Here is a 21566-nt window from a genome sequence, read left to right as displayed (position 1 = left end):
AGCTCCCAGTTTTGAGTTGCCTTCATTTTTACTCAAATGAGAATCAAACCAGTAGCTGTGATGGAAGAAGGTAATAATGTCATTATTCAGCTATTTAGCAAATAGAAATAACTTAAGAATTTGACATAAAATAGGAAATGTTCAGTCTGATTTAATGCCAGATAGTGAGGAAAAAAGTTGGTCTTGTTTTACACAGTGCATGTGACTATCTGTTCTCGGCGGTGCAAAACATCATGTCTGCTAAAAATCCAACCACATTTTATCTAACGAACCACTAGATAAATGAACTGCTTATCGATACGGAAAAAAGCGAAGAGAAAAGGAATGTCTTTACATTAAAAAAAACGGGCAATAATCTAACATTCATCTCAGCTGTAATAAACTTCTGTGTCTCTGCAGGATGCGTCGCTACGGGGCCGGAGTGGGCTGAGGGCTGGTGGGAACAGCTTCATACGGATCGGTATCCCTCGGCTTGCCCTGGCTCTTCTGCAGAGAAGAGAGATGAACTGCATTGAAATATGTTACAAGTCCACATGATTCAAAAGATTATTTAATATTTCAGACTTGATTTCACTGTTCTGACGACCTAAAATGAATTCGACGTGCCTCCTAATCTTCCCTAAAATATTCGGGAGATTCACAGAGTCTGAAATACTTCAGCATTTTTGACTTTAGTATCTCACGGGTGAGCAGGCTGCCTTACCTTAGCTCTCTTCTTCCTGTCAGTTTTTCCCTAAGAGGACAAAACACCGTTGTGAAAAATGAAGAAGGTGAACAAGTGGGAATTTGTTCATTCACGTTCTAAGCACACCTTTGCTTTTTTGGGTTCAAGCACATTATAAGTGTCGGTGTCCTTTGGCCTCTCGAGTTCCTGAAACAAAATGAAATAATTGATAAATGGATAAGAACATAATTACCAAAAATCTGCTTATTTAAGCTGTGAGAATGCTGACCTTACCTGGTAAATACCCCCTTTTTCTCCCTTCATCTTAAAAGACAAGAATAACAATGAAGATCAAATGAAAAGCACGTGGTTTATATGAAAAGTTGGATAACCATCACCAGCTCTATTTGAATAAAAAGTCATTAGAGAGATGATTTGAAGTTTGGATACTTACAGGCTCCGGTTGAACTCGTGGCATCTTGGAGAACTGAGCCAGGATGAAACAAACAGAAATATTAAATCCAACATTTCAACCACCTTTACAATCAAATGAAGCCTTTCCATCAAAGTATAACGGGAACATTTTCTGTAGCCCACTATGTGATCAGAAGGTAAAGTTCAGCAACAAGTTCTTCCAGGATTGTGGATCTCTGCAGCTCCTCCAGAGTCATCTGTGCTGCTTCTCGCACTTCGTGTTTGATCTGCCAGTTTTGGGGGACGCCAATGTCTTGGTAGGTTTGCATGTCCACTTTTGCTTGACCAATGTTATATTCCTGTGTATTCTACAAATTATATGTTAATATTTCAATACAAAGAATAAATATCTATTGAATTCAATTTGTCTAAAACATGTGTGGAGGTGGAATTGTCAGATATAATTATTTTATAAAGTTTGTTTTTGCTTTGTAGTTAATTTAACTGTAGTTTTATTCTATCAGAAGATGAAATTAAATGAAAATGTGAAATCTCATTTAAAAATATTTGATAATTTTCCCGTCACTTATTGCAGACATTCAGCTCTGTTGTTTCTCCCACACTCTGAGAAATAATTTTTTTTTTTACACTTTTAACCATCAAATAATCAGAATCAAGTTTCCGCCGGCTGCTGCTTATCTCTCATTTGAAACGCTCTGAAATGTGGTCCAACCTTTGCTGTGAAACTCACTTTTTCTCTGAAGAACAGCGCCGTCGCACCAATACAGTAGACCATCAGAAACGCGTCCAGGAAGTAGCAGATGACCGGATCAGTGAAAAAAGTTTCTGCAGAAGAAACAAACGGAAAACAGAGGCAGGCAGTGAGACGACTGGTTCAACCTGTGCACAACTGTATCACGTTTGCAACAGAAGAACACGTGAAGCTACAAATGAAGATGTTTGTGCAGTGGACGGTCCGTCTTGGGTTGGGTGCCACGTTGCAGAGTGAATTTGGAAGAGATAAGTTGTCTCGCTGATGGTACCACATGATAATAAAATGCTGGCAGTTTGTTGTCGGAAGGGGACTTTTTGATCTATGACCAAGTTTCAGATTTGGCTCACAGCCCCTAACACACAGCACGCAACGCTGATATCTGCAGAAAACCACCATTGATCTCTTAAACTCTATTTTTCCTTCTAATTATCTAATCTTTATCCTAAACGCTTATGCTGCTACTTTTGCATGACAGTTACTGTGCTCTTCGCTCGTTTGCTGGTGTTTTTATTTTGAGCATGCAGGACTTTGCTTGTGGGTGTTTCTGCAGTGATCTTCTCTCTCGCAGAGGAAGTTCTGCTGTCAAACAATTTTTCCGATCCCAGATTGACCCACTTGAAATTTGTTGGTGTTTTGTCGTTCCGTTTAATCGGGCCCTTTCTGTTTCAGTTCATGATTTAGGTTCAGTTTTCAATTTCTCAAGCAAAAATCCGGTGGTCATGCTCTGAATTGTACATTTTGAAAGTCTGTGTTTATAGGAAGCATCTCTTTTTTTTTCTACAACAGCACCCAAGCAAGGGTTTGAGTTTTTTTTTTATTTGTTTGTTTTTTTTAATTTACTGCATTTTTTTTTTTCCTGAAGCAAAATCTATACCAACTGCATTTTTGTCATTTTTAGATCTCTGAGTCCTCATGCAGCCATTCAAGTGACACTGTGCTTTTTTAGAAACAGAAACACAGGAAGAAACTATAAATGGACCCGGAGGTGTGTGTGAACTGGATGGAAAAAAAAAAAAAGGCCATTAAAGTGAGTCGGATGAGACAACTGAGAGAGACCCCTTCAGAACAGGAAATAAGAAAACTACATATCTGCAGCTGAAAACCTTCAATGTCTTCCTGTCAGTGCGATGGGCTGCTGTGAGGTTTCTGTGAGGCTCTTTTATCTTGGTGTGCGGTTGGAACATCAGCCTTGTAGAGAGAAAGAGGACAGCCGCGGCAGGTTCAGAGAGGCCTTAACGTCTTTCTCTCAGTCATCTGAAGTCGCTTCAGAGCGCAACAGTTCTTCCATTCAAAAGTTATTTTTGTGCTTCTAAAAGCAACAACTGTGTCAAAGCGTAACTTAATAGCAGTGGTGCTAATTTTGGGCCTTATCTTGTTTTGTCATCTGGAAATATTGGCACTCATAATGTGTTGTGAAAATGTTTTTTTTTTTTTTTTTTTTGTAGCCTGAAATCATCGACATTGCATGCATTGAAACTCTTTTATAAAGTTTATAGTGTAAAATTTCTGACACCCCTTTCACTGAGCTTGTCAGCTTAGCTCAGAACCAAGAATCATGGCAGCATCATTTGGACGTATAGAACGAAGACGTGTGATTTAATCTCAACTCTACTTTTGTTTTCTCTTGCTTTGAACACAAAAGCAACTTAGAGATAAAACAACACAACAAAATAATTAAAAATAATTTTGTTACACTGTTTGCGTAGCTTGAAAATAAGTTTCATACAAAGGAAATGTGTCAACTTTTTGACGGTTCTCTCCTTAAGGTACTTGGTTTAGTGCAGCACCAAGAAATATTCCCATATCCTTTGCATAAAAACAAGCTTTGGTCTATTTGGGAGACGACTTCCTGTCCTTTAAGTGCTTCCCACTCCAACTTGAACAATAAATATGCCAATCCACTCCAAATTACTCTTCAGATTCGAAACACGCAGGGTTATAAAGAAGTACTTGGCCACTTACACAGTTCAATGGCTTTTTTTTTTGGCACATTTAAATGCATCAGGTTGTCAAACAGGTGCAGATACAGGTTTGAAATAGTTAATATAATTTACTCAAAGATAATAAAGTTGGCTGGTCTACCTTTGGTAGCAACTATTACCCTCAAGTGTTTGTGACACGAGTCTTTTATGTCATTGATTTTTCTAGTTCAGTCACGATTCTTTGTATAAACGGCCTGTTCGGCTTGACGCCACATCATTTAATTTGAATTTATGTCTTTACTTTGACTAGGTCACTGTAAAATGTGTATTTATTTATGTAGAGGTGGAGCAGCTGATGTGCTTTAGCAAACTGTCAAAAAACTGTGCTGGCCAGACATTTTCTGCTTGCCAATATAATTCGTGGTTTCGCCAATTACGGCAAAACGATATTATTGCCCGGCATCTTAATATTCGTGGAATCATGATCACTGATGTTAACAGAGGTAAACGAGGCCTGCAGTGCTTTGTGTTTTCTTCTTGGACGAGTTGTTGATGCACTTTTGGAGTAATTTTGGTGGAAAAGTTCATACCTGTTAAGTGTCTGGTCCGTTTTTAGATAGTTTGATGAAGTACCAAGCGCATTAAAAATTGATCTGACAAAGATACGTCCAAACAGATGACCTTGCAGTCCAAACAAAAGTAAACTTTTGAAAATATATTTTAAATCTATAGAGAAATAAAAATCCAACTTGTCTGAGGATTTGTTTTTTTGAAAACATGGGTGAAAAGGAGTGTAAGAGATTTCCTTTCACCACTGTGATGATATTAAAATCTTTCATGAATTACATTAATAACATCAGACTCATTTGGATCATAGTGTTACCATCTAGAAAGAAGAACAGTGGAACATCTTTCCATTCAAGAACAGCGATGTGCCATTAATTATAAAAATATTGATCAAACTCCTCACATTTCCGAATCTGAGTGGTTGTCGCTTGCTAATAACTGCAATATGTAGCTGATTGCACAATCACTTCTGTCCGAATTTAATTTAATAAAGTTTGTAGAAATATAACTGTGATCACAGTGAAGCAGGCCACAATAAATATCAGGACTTAGAACATCTTTTTGATTGTTTTTCTCTTCTTTTTTTTTTTTTTTTATCTACAACGTAAAATAGAAAGTCTGTGAGAAATCTAAATTTTATCCCCTTCTAAAAACAAATGTGAATCAACGAAACGAAATAAAACAGATCAAAACAAAAAAATACCACAACATAACGTCTTCTTGGATTTGCATCTTTTAACAGTTTCATGCAAAAATTACCAGTCTGGCAATTTTATCCCTTTGCAATAGGAAATGTACTTTTATATATGTATATGTATTATTTTCAAAAAGAAATATACTTTTGAATTTCCATAACAAGTGTAATTTTGGATTATCATTTTTGTATCTTCTTTCTTGCTTTGTCCCAGGTTTTGGCAAAACTGAACATAGAAATGAATCTTAAACCAACATAAACAAAATAAATTTGCACTTAAGATAAAAAGCATCAGGATGACAACAAAGAAGTACAGCAGGATAAATGATCTAAATGTTTCAGAGTGTTGAGTTTTGTTGGTGCGATGTCGATCGTAGGGGTCACGCTGAAACTTATTGAAATTAACAACATTTTTGGGAAACAAAATTAATTCGGAGTTCAATATTCATAGTTAAAGTGACATAAATCTTAATCACAAAAACCAAAATCCGAAGAACATTTTGTCACAAGCTCAGAAAAGTTTGTTTGACAAAAACTTTCTTTTTGTTTCACTTACCTTCACAGCAAACAGGCATGAACAGTGCAAAGAGCACCAACACGCCTCTCATCCATGAATCCATGCCTCTGTCTGTCAGTAAAAATGAATGTTTCTCTCTTTTCATCAAGCAGCTGCAAGTCGCCTCACGGTATCGTCTGATCCCCTGTTGAGAGGAAGAGGCTGAATGACAACCTACTAGTGGACTGAGACAGAAAACTACAAAGCTGTGTTGCAACCCTGAACACCTACCGCTGGTCTCGCCCTCTCTGTTCATTTGATCTGCTCAGAATCTGCATTTAGAGGCTAAATGTTGCCACCTTGAGGGTCTCAACTCAGGCTGTGCCTCTAAATTGCACGTACAGCCTTATTATTAAGTTAATTCCGGACACAAATAATAGCTGGTGGAGTTGGAGCTAATTAACTTGGTTGCAAAAGAGGAATAAAATTGCCTGCTGAAGGTTTTGTCTTCAAATCGTGCAAAGTAATGACCTCTTTCTATTGGAACATCTTCACCACCTTCAAGGATATTCAACATTCACGCAACCTCAACTGAGCTCTCTTTTTGGCAACAGGAAAACCTAAAAATATAACTGTTCAAAAGGAATAAACTAAAAAAAAAACTTTTTTGCCTTCACTGTAAGATAAAAAATGGCACTGCAATAAACAGATTGTTGTTTTTTTTTTTTAAAAATGACAAAAGCAGAAACTTGGAGCAAATAAAAACGAATAAAAACGACACAGTCAGTGTACGGTAAGCATTTAACAAGCACAAAAAGCTCATCTGACTGCTCTACGTTCTTCAAATATCTGCAACTGTAAAGGTCAGGAGAAATGTTAAATGTTAGTTAAATGTTAGTGGGTTTGTGTTGAGCAAAGAGAAACAGTTCAGCATGCTTCCAAAGCCTTGTACATTTCTGAAGTTGCACAATCACACCAATTTGAAGAAAACATCCAAACTGGCTGCAGGCAGATATTAATACATATCGCAAGAAATCCTGGTGATAACAAGCCAAAAATTGATATGGAAAATGCAGCCTGTGGAAAAAGTTTACAATTTAATTAAGGAAAATCTGGCTATTATCCTAAGTGCCTGATGTCAAGCTGAGTCTAATTGCTGAGGAGAATGTGCAAAGGTGTTCATGATGTCTAAGATTGGCAGGAAGATGGGAGCAACAAGTTGTTTCCTTGACTTACAAGAGAAAAATAACTATAGAAGAAACACAATTTTAGTTTTTCCAAAATATTTTTGATACAAGCTTTAAAATGTACGTTTTCATCAATTACAACCCCCAAATATTTGTAAGAAGACACAAGCTCAACAGGGGAACCATTAAAGGATAAAATACGGGGCAGAACCCGTGTAGCCTCAGTTTCCTGTTCCTAGGTGACATGAACAGCACCAGGTGTGGTTTCTGCTGCTGTTTCAAGGTTTGACGTGTCAAGTTATCGGTGAAATTCTGCACATATCTTAGTTTGTAATAAGTATTTGCGCAACTGTTTCCTTTCCTTCATGTGAAATTCGTCAAACTTTTCTCCTCTTATATTGTGGAGCAGCCGGATGTCTTCTGTTTTCCAGCCAATCTCCATAAGCTGGATAGGTGGTTACTGTTTGTGAAAATCCCAGTATCCGTTTCTGAAATACTCAGTTCAGACAATCAGCCTAAAACAGCCGTGCCATGTTAGAAATCAATCAAATCCCCTTTTCTCTCCGATTTTAAATCTGGTTAAACTTCTAGAAGCCTCCTCGGCACGCCTAGATCCAGAAATGTCAATATTTACTGCTGAGAATACTGATTTGATATTTGTCTTGATAGCAAATTGAACTGTCTCTGGTATTAACCCCAGAGAGTGTCATTTTGAGCACTTTTCTTGTTTTTGCTTCTATAATTGATAAAATGGCTTCCTAACTAATTACCAGTTTTATGGAGTTTTGTTTTCCTGAGTGCTTCTGCATTAATATTTCTTTCTTTAACTTTCTTTTCGACTAAAATAACATCACTTTTGTTTAATGTTTCCTATCCCATGAAGCTGTTGCTACAGTGACAGACCACTGCATCCACAGCAGACACAGGATTAGTATCAGATTATTTCTCCATGCAGTTGTAGGCTGTGTAACATCACATCTCCCGTAAATGTTTAAATCCCTTCTGTTTTTGCATTAGTTTCCCCCCCCTTTTCTTATGGACAAAAACACATAAACATTTTGTTGCTTTAATGAAGATATTTGTGCACAATTTGTCATTTTAAAATCACTAGCACATTTCCCTTAAACGGACTGTTATTTTCAATATCTGTGCAGATTTACTTTTCCTATTTTGTAAATTTGTACTTCCTGTTTGGTTTTATTTTTCATATACGTAAAATATTTTACCTAAGTCTGAATAGGCATACTTCTGTTTACCTTTAACTTGGTGCTGGTGCTTCTGAATTTCCTCACTTTAGGACAATATTTAGCAAATATTTCTGCTATATTTTATTGTATTTGTAATGAAAGATTTGCCAGGCCTTTTAGGTGTGTTTTCTCCCTCTCGACTGTTCAATAATCGGTCATTTGACCTCAAACATCGCTACATTGAGTAAATGCGGCTGTTTGCTTTAAATGTTCAGGAATACCAGACTAACTCCAGCTGGAGTTAGTCTGGATGTCACGTGACTTTCTCGGCGTTTCTTAAGCGCGAGTCACATGACCCTGACGTCAGCGCTAGCAGTGGCAATAAAGTGTCAAATGCGGGCTTATTGACCTCTAAACCTCTTCATGCAGGCAGAAGAAATCTGAGACCAGTGAACACCGACTGTGTGAGCTTTTTATTCTCAGCGACATTGCTTTATAAGTCTTCTACTTTCGTCGTTCTCTCTTTTTTTTTGGCGACGCCAACGTTAGCCTCGCTAGCACGGCCCAGCTAACCGTAGCTAACTGTCTGTTTGTTGTGATTTATTTTTATCCCGGAGAAAAGAAAACAATATGATCTCTGCTGGCGGACTGCCTCGGGGTTGGATGGGAGTGATGTTACCGCTCATTTTAGGTGAGTAACTGCTTTAAGTCTTTGTGACTTTACCGGGAAACAGCGTTAGCAGCTCGAAAGCTGGCAGATATGTAGCCTGAATAATACGTTGGAACCAAGCAAGCACGCAGACAGTTAAAATGGTAAGCAAAGTTTTCGGCGTATGTCGTTTTTCGTCACATGTTTGTGGTTTTCAATTTCTGAAGCTTTCAATTTCAACCTCGCCCACTTCTCTAGTTTCATGTTTTCTTTCAGGTCAGCCTTAAAAAGTGTAGGTCGTTATCTAAATGTTTAATGGCAATCTAATCATATCTTCTTTTTTTTTTTTAAGTAGGCTATGCTTTGAGTCTAGAACATTACATTACTACATGTGTCTTATGTCTCAGCGAGATCTAGATGAAGTCATGCATCTTCAGTCTTATTGATTATTGCAACAGCGTCCAACAAATCAATGCTCCAGCTGCAGCTGATCCAGAACGCTGCTGCTCAGCTTCTCACTAGAACCGGGAAGGTGGAGCACATAACATCAGTGTTAAAGTCCCTGCACTGGCTCCCTGTAGCTCAAAGAATAGACTGTAAAATACTGTTGGTTTATAAATCACTGAATGTATCAGCACCACAATACATTAAAGATGTGTTGTTGTTGTATCAACCTTCCAGACCCCTCAGGTCTTCTGGTTTTGTTCTGCTCTGCATCCCCAGAACCAAACGAGAAGATTAAAGCCCCACAAGCTCAAACAAGACTTTTTTTTTTTTTTTGTCACATCTACATGAAGTGATATTTTTAGATGATGGTTACTATCGGTCACAAATACTTCCTCTTCATTCCAATCTATGAAAAATACTACAGAAAACAGGTTGACAAATATAAAATAGCATTTTATTCCTAACAAGGTGATTCTGACAGGGCGAATGGCTGAGAAACAAACATGCAGTGGATGATAAACTGGAGGATGGAGCGTTTCTCAGGCCTTTGTTGGATTTTTCTGGTCATTTACTGCAGGAGTCTCCAATTCCAGTCCCTTCTGCAGCATTTAGATCTGGGCTGTCAAACTCCAGCCCTCAAGGGCCACTGTCCTGAAGTTTTCATATGTGCCACAGATACAAAACACTGGAATCAAATGGTTTAATTACCTCCTCCTTCTGTAGATAAGTTTTGCAGCGCCTGCTAATGACCTAATTCTGTTCAGGTGTGGCGCAGCAGAGGCGCATCTAAAAGTTTCAGGGCCGTGGCCCTCGAGGACTGGAGTTTGACACCTGTGATTTAGATGCATTCCTGCTCCAACACGCCTGATTTAAATGACTGGTTCATTACCAGGCCTTTGTCAACCTTGATGTCATGGTTAGGAGGTAATTCAGTCATTGGATTCAGCATGTTGGAGCAGATAAAAGCTGCAGAAATGGCGTTGGGGACCTTTGACCTACTACATGTTGATTTTTAGGCCTTCTCTTGCAAAGAAATGTCATGTGGCTTAAGACTCTTGCTCTTACTTTCTCGCCATGACATCAAGTGTGTTTAATATTAGAAGATAATTTAATTACTGTGAGTTTTTTTATCTAGTATATTTTTAAATAAAGACCTGAACTATAGCGAATGTAACTGACTTTTTGAACCAAGTCAACAGCAGAAATGTTCAATGTGGTTAATTATTGGTTAAAAGTATTACTGCTATGCTCTTCTACCACAACCCAAACGTCCTGTTAGTAGTTACTTATTTTCAGTGCATTGCATGAGATCTAGCTTTACACTGGATTTTTTTTATTTCTAACATGCTTTGCATTGCTGATTTAAATATGCAAATTAGTTGTTTTATCTACTTGGCTACCATTATCCTTTCCTCCCATCATGCAACAGGCGTTTTGGTTGTTGCTCTTTGGTGCTTCTGCAGAGGCTGCAGCTTGTTTTATAAATCAGGTACTCAACCAAAAAGGGACTTCTTTTGGTGTTGCCCAGATGTCTTTGATTTAGTTTTCTTTTCTAAATCTATTTCAAACCAAGCAGAGCTTCGCATAAATTGTGCAACTCTTTAAAAAGGAAGTGAAATGCAGCAGTTCATCACAGTGCAGGATAAGGATCTCCTAATCTTTCTTACCACTCGACTTCATTCATCGTAATTTAGTTGCTGTCGTTTTTGTGTAATAGTAATGAACACATTTCCAGTGAAGTGTGCCAAAAACTTTGTCCGAACTGTATAAATTTTATTAAAATCTCCACGTTTGGGGATACAAGGTTTCAATTTCATTTTATTCAAAAACATTAAAACAAAAATGTCGTCGTTTCAGACATTTTTAACTAAGGAGATGCTCCAGAATGTTTCCAAAATCTCTGATTATGAGCAATATTTTTATTTTTATCAGTATTTCAAAGTGCAGAAATGAATTTTCTTTTTTTTTTTTTTTTTTTTTTTTACATTTACATACATGATTATGTTTAATATTTATTTAGTATTGATTGGTTGAAATCATTCCCTTATGTGCATTATTTGCTGAAACTGTTGGGGGGAAAAATGATCATTTCTAGATGGTAAATCACGTTTGTTTTTTTTATTAATAGTTTGGAGATCCTGTTATTGTTTTTGTTGCTGTTTTATAATAAACATGCTTCTGATAATTTGATTAAATGAGGTCAAGCATGATTAGAGCTTTTTTTTTATGGAAATGTTTTAAAAATTAACATTTTCTTTCATCATTATAAAAACTATTTTACTTGTAAAAAGTAGCATAACTTTATCATTATGAATAATGGATGTTTAAAAAACATAAAACCAAGACGTGATTCATTTTGTTTCGCAGCTGCCTTCCTGCGTCAGAGTTTTGCCGCGGTTGCCACGCCGACGCCCGCCCAAACCACCGCTGCGCCGCACAAAGAGCCCGGTCGGCCCGACAGGGGGAAGTACAACGTGACCAACAGCAACAACACAGTGTGTTTACTGGCTTACCTGGGCCTCCAGCTCAACATCACCTACAACTCCACCTCCCAGAACAAGGTGCCCACATGTGGCGACGGCTTACGCGAAACCTCTCGGCCGCAGACGGGCAGCGACCTTTAACCCTCTGATTTGTTCACAGGCCGTGCAGGAGGTGGTGAACATCAAGCCCAACGAGACGCTGGCTTCAGGCTCGTGTGAAGCAGACAGGGCCGTGCTGGAGCTGAAGACCGACGCAAATAAAACCGTGCTCACCTTCGTCTTCACTCAGGTGAGTCTCTGCATCATGTTGTACTTCATGCACCTCGCCACTAGATGGCAGCGGGAGCTCGATGTAAACCTGCTCGTGTGGCTGTTTGTCTGCAGAACACGACGTCCAGTATGTACCACCTGAGCGAAGCATCTCTGACCACAAGTGAGCCTCTTCCTCTGCATCTGTCTTGTTGTGCGATAACATTTTTTTACAGTGACGGATACATGCATATATATTTTAATTACTGAATTTGCTCTGTTTAGTTCACAAGAAACAGGTTTTCTAGGTTAGCATTATGAAGATGAATGACAGACTAGATTATCTGTAATACTTAAGTTGAATTCATATCAGTGTTTTTATATAATATTCAGTTTTGGCTCAACTTTCTGCGCTCATTAAATCCAACAAAGTAAAAATCTAATTCCAAAGACAAACTGTATAAAGCATTCAGTCTATATCTCTCATTAAGGGTGGACACTTATCATATTCTTTATTTATCATGATTAATCTTAGTCCAAGCATTTTGATTTGTCGTCACAACAAATTCCAGTTTCTATTGTCCAAAACCCCAGACTTTCTGTATTTGTAGGCTTGTTTTTATTAATTCTTTCAGTTTCTTCAATGACAAAATCAGTGAATATTAATTAAATTGAAAACATCACTAAATGTGGTTACTTTGTGCAGTTTAATGGTACAAATCACACGACATTTAGTGCCCGGTGTCCTAAAACGTTTTACAAATGGATTTGTTTTTAAAGATCCATTTGTGAGGGAATGTTTGCTGTGCTATACAGAAATGGCCATATAGTTTGTTTCTTATGTTTCTACTTTACTGTTCAGTGGTCATGGAAAGTAGGAACCTCAGAAATGAATTTCTGCAGTTTAATGACGCCTCTGTTTTTGGCAGAGGGGAACTTCTCTGCTAAGAACAGCAGCCTGGACTTCCTGCAGGGAACTCTTGGATACTCCTACATGTGCCGCATGGAGCAAACTCTGACTGTGACCCAGAATTTGTCCATCAACACCTTCCAGGTGCAGCTGCAGCCCTTTGGGGTGTCAGGAAACGCTTTTGGAGCAGGTAAAAAAACCCGAGCGACACGCTTACGATCGAAGATCCAACGATGATCCCTGATCTTTAACATCGTGTCGTTCCTTTCTCAGCTGTGGAGTGTCAGCTGGATGAAGACAACATGTTGATCCCCATCATAGTGGGAGCAGCTTTGGCGGGGCTCGTCCTCATCGTGCTCTTGGCCTACCTCATCGGCAGGAAGCGGAGCCACGCCGGCTACCAAACCATCTGAGCTCATGGAGCGGTTACTAGATGCCGCAGGGGGGCTTTCCCCATCCTGAATTTAACCACTCCACCTTTTCCCCCCTCTGTCCCTTCATCCTTTATCTGTGTGTTTACTCTTCTTCTTCGCCTTCATCAGTAACACTAGACATGCGCTTTCTGAGCTGACTTCTTTCATGCTAAAGGGACACCGTTGGGGTATAACGGGGTTCTTAAAACTCTTCACTGGTACCCAGCAAAGCAGGGGATGCATGTTGATCAGAGCGTCGCGCTGCGTTCTTCTATTTATGATTTTTGTGAAGGGAAGTGGGGATCCGAGCAGATTACTTTTCCTTTTCTTGGGTGGCCTTTTTTTTTATTTTTTTTATTGGTATTACCCAAAGTTTGGTTTAAAAAAAGGGAACATTTCTGACAGTTACATTTCATTAAATGCAAACATTTGTAGGTCATAGGAATGGCTTTGTTTGTTTTTTCTGGCCCAATTTAGGGTTTTGTTTGATAAAAGGGAAAGATGTTGCACTGAAATAAATATTTCAAAGTGGCCAAACACTCCTGTCGGTGTTGATCGGTGCCTTCCCAGCCGGGACACGGGTGGGATCCAGTTAAAGCCAATACCACACAGAAACTCCCTCACTCATTCTGTGTGCTGCCATGGAAAGAGACGCACATCTCGCATAGCCTCCATGTACTGTTACAACTAAAACATGCATTGTTACAAGGTAGAATTAAATATTTATACCATTTTTTTTGTTTTGTTTTCCCCTCATCTTAATATACACAGTGATTTAATAATAATGTTTTATTGGATTTGTTTGAACTGTTTTTTTTAAAGGAGAAGTCAATAAAAGTGAATGAAGGAAAGACGTCTGCGTTTCATGTTTCCCCTTTGTCATCGTCGCTGGTCAGACCTGTTCCTGGTCGTTTGAATTCCCTAGAAGTGGAAGTGAAATAACATCAGAGGCTTCACAAAATGTAAATATCAGTGAAAGCAACTGTCGCATAACTATTGTCCAGTGTTCAGAGCAAACCTCGACCAGCATTCAATAAAATTCAAAGCATTAAACCGGTCAGGGTGAATTCATAACTCAATTGCAATGGATGCTTTTGTATTTGAAAAACGGCTAATGATTCTTACTTGATCAAAATTATTGATCGTAGCAATTTTACTTAGCTGGAACAAAAAGTGTGAAAGTTTAGATGGCTTATCAAAAACACAAAAATTAGAACAAGTTTTTAAAAAGGAAGAATATTAATGCATGACTATAAAAGCTTTAAAAATAATCTGTAAAGTGTGATGTGCATTCATCAATGTCTCTCAATCTGCTTTGAACATCTAGAGTTTGACACTCAAGTCTGATTGGATTAAGACTTGAGTGTCAAATTAACTTTAAAAAGTTAATTTTAAAGTCTCTCGATACTTTATTGAGCTTTGGTCTAAACTTTAACGTCTTGCAGATTGAAACCCTGGCTGAAGGTTTGCAGCCTTTAAATGGTTTTCTTCCAGTATTTAGCTCCATCCAGCTCTGAGCAGCTTCCCCATCCCTATGACTTTAGGGTATTGGAGTAAAGATGTTTGCAACTATTTCCTGTTTGTGCGTCAACTTCATTGTGCTCCTCTGCCAGAAAGAGACCCAACAAAATGGATGAATTGTTTGTAAAGCTTTAAGCATAATAGTACTTCTCATAATTCTCTGTGCTTAAATTGGTCAAGTTAGGTGGCGATTATGTGGCTCAGTGCACAACATGTTGTGCACACCAAAAGGCTGGTGTTTTCTTTCCATGTTGGATACAAAAAACTAAATCTGACATAAAAAGTGAGCAATATTTTTACATCCTTGTTTTTTGTCCAGTAGAATTAGCCTTTTAAAAATTAGTTTCTGAACCTTCATCTCCATAGTTAGATGTTGCAACCCTTCAGAGGTCATGTACCTGTTACTAAATCTAAAACAAGATTTAATTGAGCTCAGAAATTAACTGCTGAGATCTCACAATTTTCTGAAGACTTTGGGTTAAAGGTGTTTTGAACTGTGAAAATTACAGATTTGGAGCAAATTACATTCTGACTTCCAGCTAAATCAGACCCTTCATGACCTCTTTTCTGTTATTAATAACGGCTGAAACAAATTGAGTGTACACATCTCACAGAAGTCAAGCTGTATAATTTCACTTTATCGGCTCGACTCAGGAGACAGAAAAGTCTTCATGGGAACATTTGGACAAAAATGTGGCAACAATACAAGTCTGAAAATAACGCCAGGGAATCTAATACGTTTTGCAAATAATAAAAATAAACTCCACCGTATGAAAAGCAGAAAGGTTCTTCAGGTAAAACCTAAAGGAAAGGCTCAGAAAGTTTACACCCAGGTTGCTGAATTACAATGTAATAAATCTTTGTATCTCACAGTCTCAGAAATCAGCCAAAGGCTCTGCTAATATATTCAGCAGGAAGTAAAACAGGGCTTCTTTCTTCTGTTTTATTGCCTCGAGGCACACGCACTCAGGTTTGCATAGATTGCTTTATAATTTGAAACAAGTTAGGAAGATGAAATTGGTGGGGAGGAGACTAGACCTCAGGGCTGTCGGGATTCCTCCTCCAAGATTTGTCTTCTGCATTTCTCTCTCAGTTTATCAACAGTCGTCATCGACAGCGTCCCGGGTTCTGTGAATATTTTCTGCAGAAAAAAAAAAACATCAAAAAGAAAAAATTTTCTTTGCTAGCATAACGTGTATTTAAATAGATAAACTAACTGGACTGATGTTGCGCTTGTGCCCTTGACCTTCTCGCCTCACCTGCATGAAGGTGTGACAGTCGAGCGTGAAAGACCCACACGTCATCTGCTTGAAGCACTCGCACACGTCGGGCAGCGAGCGCGCTCTCAGCAGCTCCGTCTGGTGGTGGAGGATCAGAGTCAGAGCAACTCTGAAGAGAACCTTGGAGCCCTCGTAGAAAAGGCAATCCCAGATCCTCAGAACCGTCTGGAAGAGAGAGGAACGTGGAGGATTCCTGTGTGATGATCAACCTGAGGTCCTAACGTCGATTCTGCGGTCAGGCCGGTACTTTTCCTTACCTCTATGGGGAGGATGTCAATATAGAGGCAGATGAACCAGCGCGACACCACCAGTGTCCATATGCCAGGATACTGAGCCATGAGCTGTCCCACGGCGGGGGCTTTGGTCTTCACCAGCTCCCCAAGAACCTCCTGGTCCGTCTTCAATCCCAGCATGGCTGGGCTGTAGTAGTCTGAAGGATTCCAGCAGCACATTTACATTATTGTTAATCTTTTAGATGTACGTCTACAAACAAATGACAGAAACCTTGCAATTCAAGTACGTTCTCACTAAAAGCAGACCGCAGTATGCTAAACGAAGTCTCCAGCAGATCTTTTTTTAGATACTGTTGGCATAAACGCGGCATCAGGAACGCCCTGAACATGTTTAACTAGGACGCTTGATATCGACGTCATACCAGGGAAATAATCTCACACCTAAGTGTGACGCACGGAGGTGGAAGTGCCACAGTTTGTCCGTACAATCCACCATGAATTCAAACCGATCAGCCGGATGTGCACAGGGCTTGGTGTCCCTCTGGATGAGTGGATCTTTCTTTGTCAATAAATGCACCTGGGAGTATTCTGCCCAGCAACGCATCCATGAGCCAGAAGGATGTCTCTTCATCCTTGGTGATGATGATGAGGTAGCCTGCAATGAAGTTCATCCCCTGGGAAAGACAAAGCAAATGAAATGTTCAACTGATAAATCCAGAAAAAGTAAATAATTCGATTGTTTTCCATTTTAAATATATATGTATATCTAAAATCTTATTTAAAGGTGATCAAATAACTTAAGAACATAAGTACATGGAGAGACCACTGCACTGAAGCTCCAAATACTGACTTCTGAATCCTTCCTGAGTCAAAATTTTAGTATTAACTGAATGAATATTAACTTGTTTTCTTTGCACTATTTGCAGTCTGAATCTTTTTTTTTTTGTTGTTATTTTTGACCATTTGTCATTTTCTGCAAACAAATACTAAATTGTTGCTTGGAATTTCGGAGACATAACAATGTTCATTTTACTCAAACTTACACCTATTAAAAGTAAAATCAGAGAAACTCTTAATTTTTTTCCAGAGCTGTATGTGGAAAAGTTGAGAATGCCGTCAAGTGCTGAAAATGTCGGAGGTTAACATTTGAATCTGTTCAGTTAAACTTAAAAAAAAATAAAAATAAGGCTACTAAACAGTTCCTATTTAAAGTAGCTGGACAATAAGCTGCTGATTTTTGTGTCCCTAAAATATAGCGGCCAGCCAAGAAGCCTTTTTCAGGCTGAACAAACAATTTGGCTCATTAGACAGATAAATACGCAGCAAGAAAATATCAAGTCGTAAAAAAACAAACTCTGAGACGAAATGAAGACACACCTGCATGAATGTAAATACTGAGGGTGTGTCTTAAGATGCAAACCACTGGCAGCAGTCAAGAACAAGACATATTTACAAAGGAAGATCTTCAGGGAGTTATGAAACAATGTTTTTCAAAGAGTGAAGAACTTTGGAGGCAGTAGGGAGGCACAGTTGAAAGAATACATTTTAGATAATGGCTACTTCTTCAGATCCTCACATCCTGTACAACGGAGGTGAGAGGAGAGTGGAGCGTTTTGCCCACCTGACAGTATCCCACGGTCTGGTTGTGGTGTCCGTACGCCAGCAACACGTTGAACAGAACCTTCTGCAGACCCTCCTCCGCTCGGCTCTTGAAGAGGATGTTGTCAGGAAAGGTCCGGTGCATGTCTGCCCACAAGGCAGAATATCACCGGTGTTGGATTTGAGCTATAAAATTGGCTGATTTCTTTCTCTAAATCGGGAGTCAAACTCGCTTTTGTTTTGGGCCCAATCAAGATCATAAATGCTCTCAAAGGGCTGGTTGATAAAACCCGTTCAAATTATGCTGTTAAAATATCAACGGATTCTTAAAATTCAATTTCAGTTCCTCCAGGATTTTGTGATTCGTTTTGTGTTTGTGGCACTAATTTGAAAATATTTGCGATATTTGCACTTATTCGTGACGGTGAATGCGGCTTTTTATTGCTCTCTGTACATATCTTGAACTATAATCTGACATAGATTAAGGCAGAGGCAGCTGCCTTAACCTGTCTTGCTTAAGTACAAGCAAGCCAGTTTTTGACAATTTTTGAGATAAATCTACAATAAACTCCCAAATGGAGGCACAATTTGTTGCTTTTGCATGAATTTCCACAATAATTCTCAAGAAACTGGAGGGACTGATTGATATAATTTGGCAGTAAAGAGTTAAAAACAGAATCAATTTGATTGACAACTTAATACTTCAGCACACTAGAATCTAGAGGGCCGCATAAAAAGCTGTTGAATTTGACATATGTGCTTTAAATGATGATTTTGAGTGCATAAAGTCGGATGGTCACACCTGTGTGAATGGTCTCTTTGAGCTTGGCGTCGTGCTCCATGGCTAATAGAGACTGGTAGTAACCTGGCTTGCTCTCCATTTGTTCCTGAGCACCGCTCGCTGCCATCCAGATCCTGGCTCGGTGCTCATTGGGAACACCTTTACGCACAAATCTTTTCACTTGAAAGAAAATATCCAAAAGTAGGTTTTCAGAGGTCGCAGTGACTGGCAATAGCATCTTTATGTCATGTTACAACCACAAACTTCAACGTATTTTATCTTGATTTTATTTGACAGACCAAAACAAAAAGTTGGTCTGAAAAGAGGTGTAATTCACAAGCATTCATCCTCATCTATTCTGACACCTTAAATAAAATCCGCTGCAATCCAGTGCTCTGAAAAGTCCCTCCATTTACAAAATAGAGGGACTTATTTAAATCTTGGTATTGTGTCTGTTTGCATACCATACTCTACATGTGGCCAAAAGCTTATAAAACAAAACACTGGACATCATCCTGAACCCACCGTGCTTCCCTAACAAGAAGCACGGTGGTAGCAGCATCATGCTGTTGAGTTCTTCAGGGACTGGGAATCTGGTTGGAGTTGATGGGAAGATAAATGGAGCATTCTGGAAAAAAAACTGTTAAAAAACCTCTTCCAGCTGGGCAATGACCTTGACCTTACAGCTAGTGCTGCAATGAGACGATTCAGATCAAAACGTGTTCATGTGTTGGAACGGCCCAGTCAAAGTATTGAGCGAAGGGACTAAACTCAATAGGCCCTTAACTCAAGTGTAGACTTGGTTGGTCTATCACATGAAATCTCGATTAAATGCATTGAGGTTTGGGGCAGTTTCGTGGCAGGGCGGTGTGAGCGCTTGTGTGAAGGACTGTACATCACACATTGTGTGAATTGATGTTTGTACCCGTCAGGTTCTTCTCCACGTTGGGTTTGTCTTCCAGGAGCTTGGACCACCTCATCGACCTTCTGTTGAGGACAGTCACGTACTCGTTCATCATCTCTTTGTAGGAATCGTAATCGTGCCGCCTTTCGAAGCCGTAGGGGTCGATCCTGCGGGGGCGAACACAATCCCTCTCTCATCAATGCACAAAGCCGATGGAAAAAGCCAGACCCTTGACCCCTCTTCCTTTATGTGTCTTCCTGCTGTACAGCCAACTCCCCTGGCTGCCTCCACTGGGTTGGGTTGCTGCAGCCAGGTGATCGAATGCCCCGGCTGGATGAATGGTTAAGTATTAAATTACACCCGAGTGGAATCGGGAGCAGTCTGTGCTCTTTAATAAACACCACAGCTTCTGTTTCTAATGCTGGCCTGATGGATTAAAAGAGAACAACAATGATCTGAAGAGGAAGAAGGTGATGCAAATAGGCCGATTGTGTAAGGTCACCCATGAGGAAGCAGCAGGCGCTGAGGCACTCCCCGATCTAATAACGAGAATACATTAGAAACGTTTACCTGTCAGTGTCTTTGCAGCAACCTGGAGGCTGAGCTGCATCTCCTTTGGTTTCTCTGTCCATTGTGAGACAGCTCCGGTCGTCCACTGAACGTACAAACAACCTCCAACATGAAGGTTACTCCATCCCCAACGTCCAGAGAGCAACAAGCTGCTGTGAGGGTAAATAACAAAGCAGCCCGAGTTTTCAGTGGCTCACCTTACAGCTCGCCCAGAGAGGAGTGGCCGTACCGCAGAGGTAACATCCGCACAGGTGCACAACTTTTATTTGCACACAAAACAAACGGAGGGAGAGAAGCTCCTCCTAACGTGACGATTTCTTGTGAACAGAGGCTGCAGTTCAATGTTGTCTGTTTGGACGATGAAAATGAGAACGTGGCAGACACACAGATCCTGGGATCCGAACTCAGGTTTAGAAAACAACAAAAAGTCTGAAACTTATTCCCTGAAGATTTCATACTAGCAAACAATACAATTTCAATTGGTTACATAATAGGATTATATACAAATTTAACACAAAATCCTGCTTCCAATTGCTTCTGGAGTCTCAAACTTAATTAGCGGTGAAAAATCAGCACTTATCTGCAAATCTAGAATACTTTAAGTAGAACCTGAGGGATTCAGTGGCAGCAGTGGCAATGCTTTCAACCACATGTTATAAATATGGCCAAATTAAGAAAATTGTCCAAAAACTTCAGAAACACATTTGTAGCAACACCTATTACAAGAAATTTTAGCTTTAGTTTTAAAAACACTCATATGATCTTGAACACAACCCTGCATTGTGTTTGAATTGGAATAAAAAGTGTCAAATTTGTCATGCTGCTGTATGAAGACAGGCTGCATCTTTTTGTCCTTTCCCCATACCGTTTAACTTCCTGCCAACATGGAGAGTAAATCACAATAATCTGTACACTGTCCATAATAATGGACAGTGTAATAATGGCATTAGTCACAAAAGAGGTCAGACTGCTCTGCTTCTGGAGCCACTTCAAGCATTAGAACCCAAGTGATCTTCATAGCTGCAGACAGAGAGTCTGCATAGGGCAGCATGGGACAAAGTTACATTCCAAGTGAGTCACTGTGAAGACATTTGAACAGTATTGATGTTAATTCCAAAACCATATGATATTCTGTCATATTTTTGACTTATAAAAATCAACAACAGCGTGAAACAGCTTATTGTCTGATTACATACACAACTGTTTTGGACATGTAGAAAATGATACTAAACCAATATTTACTTAAAGCAGCACATCCTAATAAGTAAGTGAAGGCAAACATACAGTATATGTTCCTGAAGTTCTGCGCAAACTTCGATAAAAAATTTTTTATAGACTCAGAATATTGTATTTGACTCATTGGTGTAAAGCTATGCGACTTTACACTAACTTTAAAGCATAAATAGTGGTGAAATTATAAAATAGTTTGCATTCAAACAAAGAACTCATAGGTCACTGAAAAAGCAATTAAAAGGTTGCTAATAACTCAAAAAAAGTTGCAAATTATGAACAACTTCTGATTATTGGACCTGGACAGTAAGAAAATATCCGTAAAATAGATTGAAATATCGTCTATAATCAGTCTAATAAATTAATGAGTCCTTTAACAATCCCCAATGAG

General features: G+C 39.1%; 3 protein-coding genes across 3 annotated transcripts; 1 reads left to right on the top strand and 2 right to left on the bottom strand.

Moving 5' to 3' along the window:
* Nucleotides 1-74: 74 nt before the first annotated feature.
* cd247l (CD247 antigen like) lies at nt 75-5754 on the bottom strand. Its single transcript, XM_055031736.1, has 7 exons — nt 5593-5754; nt 1830-1924; nt 1119-1151; nt 959-988; nt 812-871; nt 704-733; nt 75-486 (listed from the first exon to the last, which is right to left on the bottom strand). Exons 1-7 carry the CDS (start codon nt 5696-5698, stop codon nt 409-411), a joined length of 432 nt encoding a protein of 143 aa, XP_054887711.1. The 5' UTR covers nt 5699-5754; the 3' UTR covers nt 75-408.
* A 2503-nt stretch (nt 5755-8257) lies between these two features.
* Nucleotides 8258-13908, top strand: lamp1b (lysosomal associated membrane protein 1b). The gene is made up of 6 exons (XM_055032347.1): nt 8258-8597; nt 11370-11563; nt 11646-11774; nt 11870-11918; nt 12664-12834; nt 12918-13908. Exons 1-6 carry the CDS (start codon nt 8537-8539, stop codon nt 13055-13057), a joined length of 744 nt encoding a protein of 247 aa, XP_054888322.1. The 5' UTR covers nt 8258-8536; the 3' UTR covers nt 13058-13908.
* Nucleotides 13832-20159, bottom strand: LOC129361475 (growth hormone-regulated TBC protein 1-A-like). Its single transcript, XM_055032341.1, has 9 exons — nt 19946-20159; nt 19397-19542; nt 18493-18651; nt 17713-17837; nt 16669-16765; nt 16116-16288; nt 15838-16023; nt 15617-15719; nt 13832-13978 (listed from the first exon to the last, which is right to left on the bottom strand). The coding sequence occupies exons 1-8, from the start codon at nt 20005-20007 to the stop codon at nt 15618-15620; spliced, it is 1050 nt and encodes a 349-aa protein (XP_054888316.1). The 5' UTR covers nt 20008-20159; the 3' UTR covers nt 13832-13978; nt 15617.
* Between the last annotated feature and the right edge of the window lie 1407 nt (nt 20160-21566).

This window comes from Poeciliopsis prolifica, unplaced genomic scaffold, assembly GCF_027474105.1.
Source record: "Poeciliopsis prolifica strain line A6 unplaced genomic scaffold, Auburn_PproV2 SCAFFOLD007, whole genome shotgun sequence".
Lineage (NCBI taxonomy): Eukaryota > Metazoa > Chordata > Actinopteri > Cyprinodontiformes > Poeciliidae > Poeciliopsis > Poeciliopsis prolifica.
This window is presented reverse-complemented; position numbering and strand designations above follow the sequence as displayed.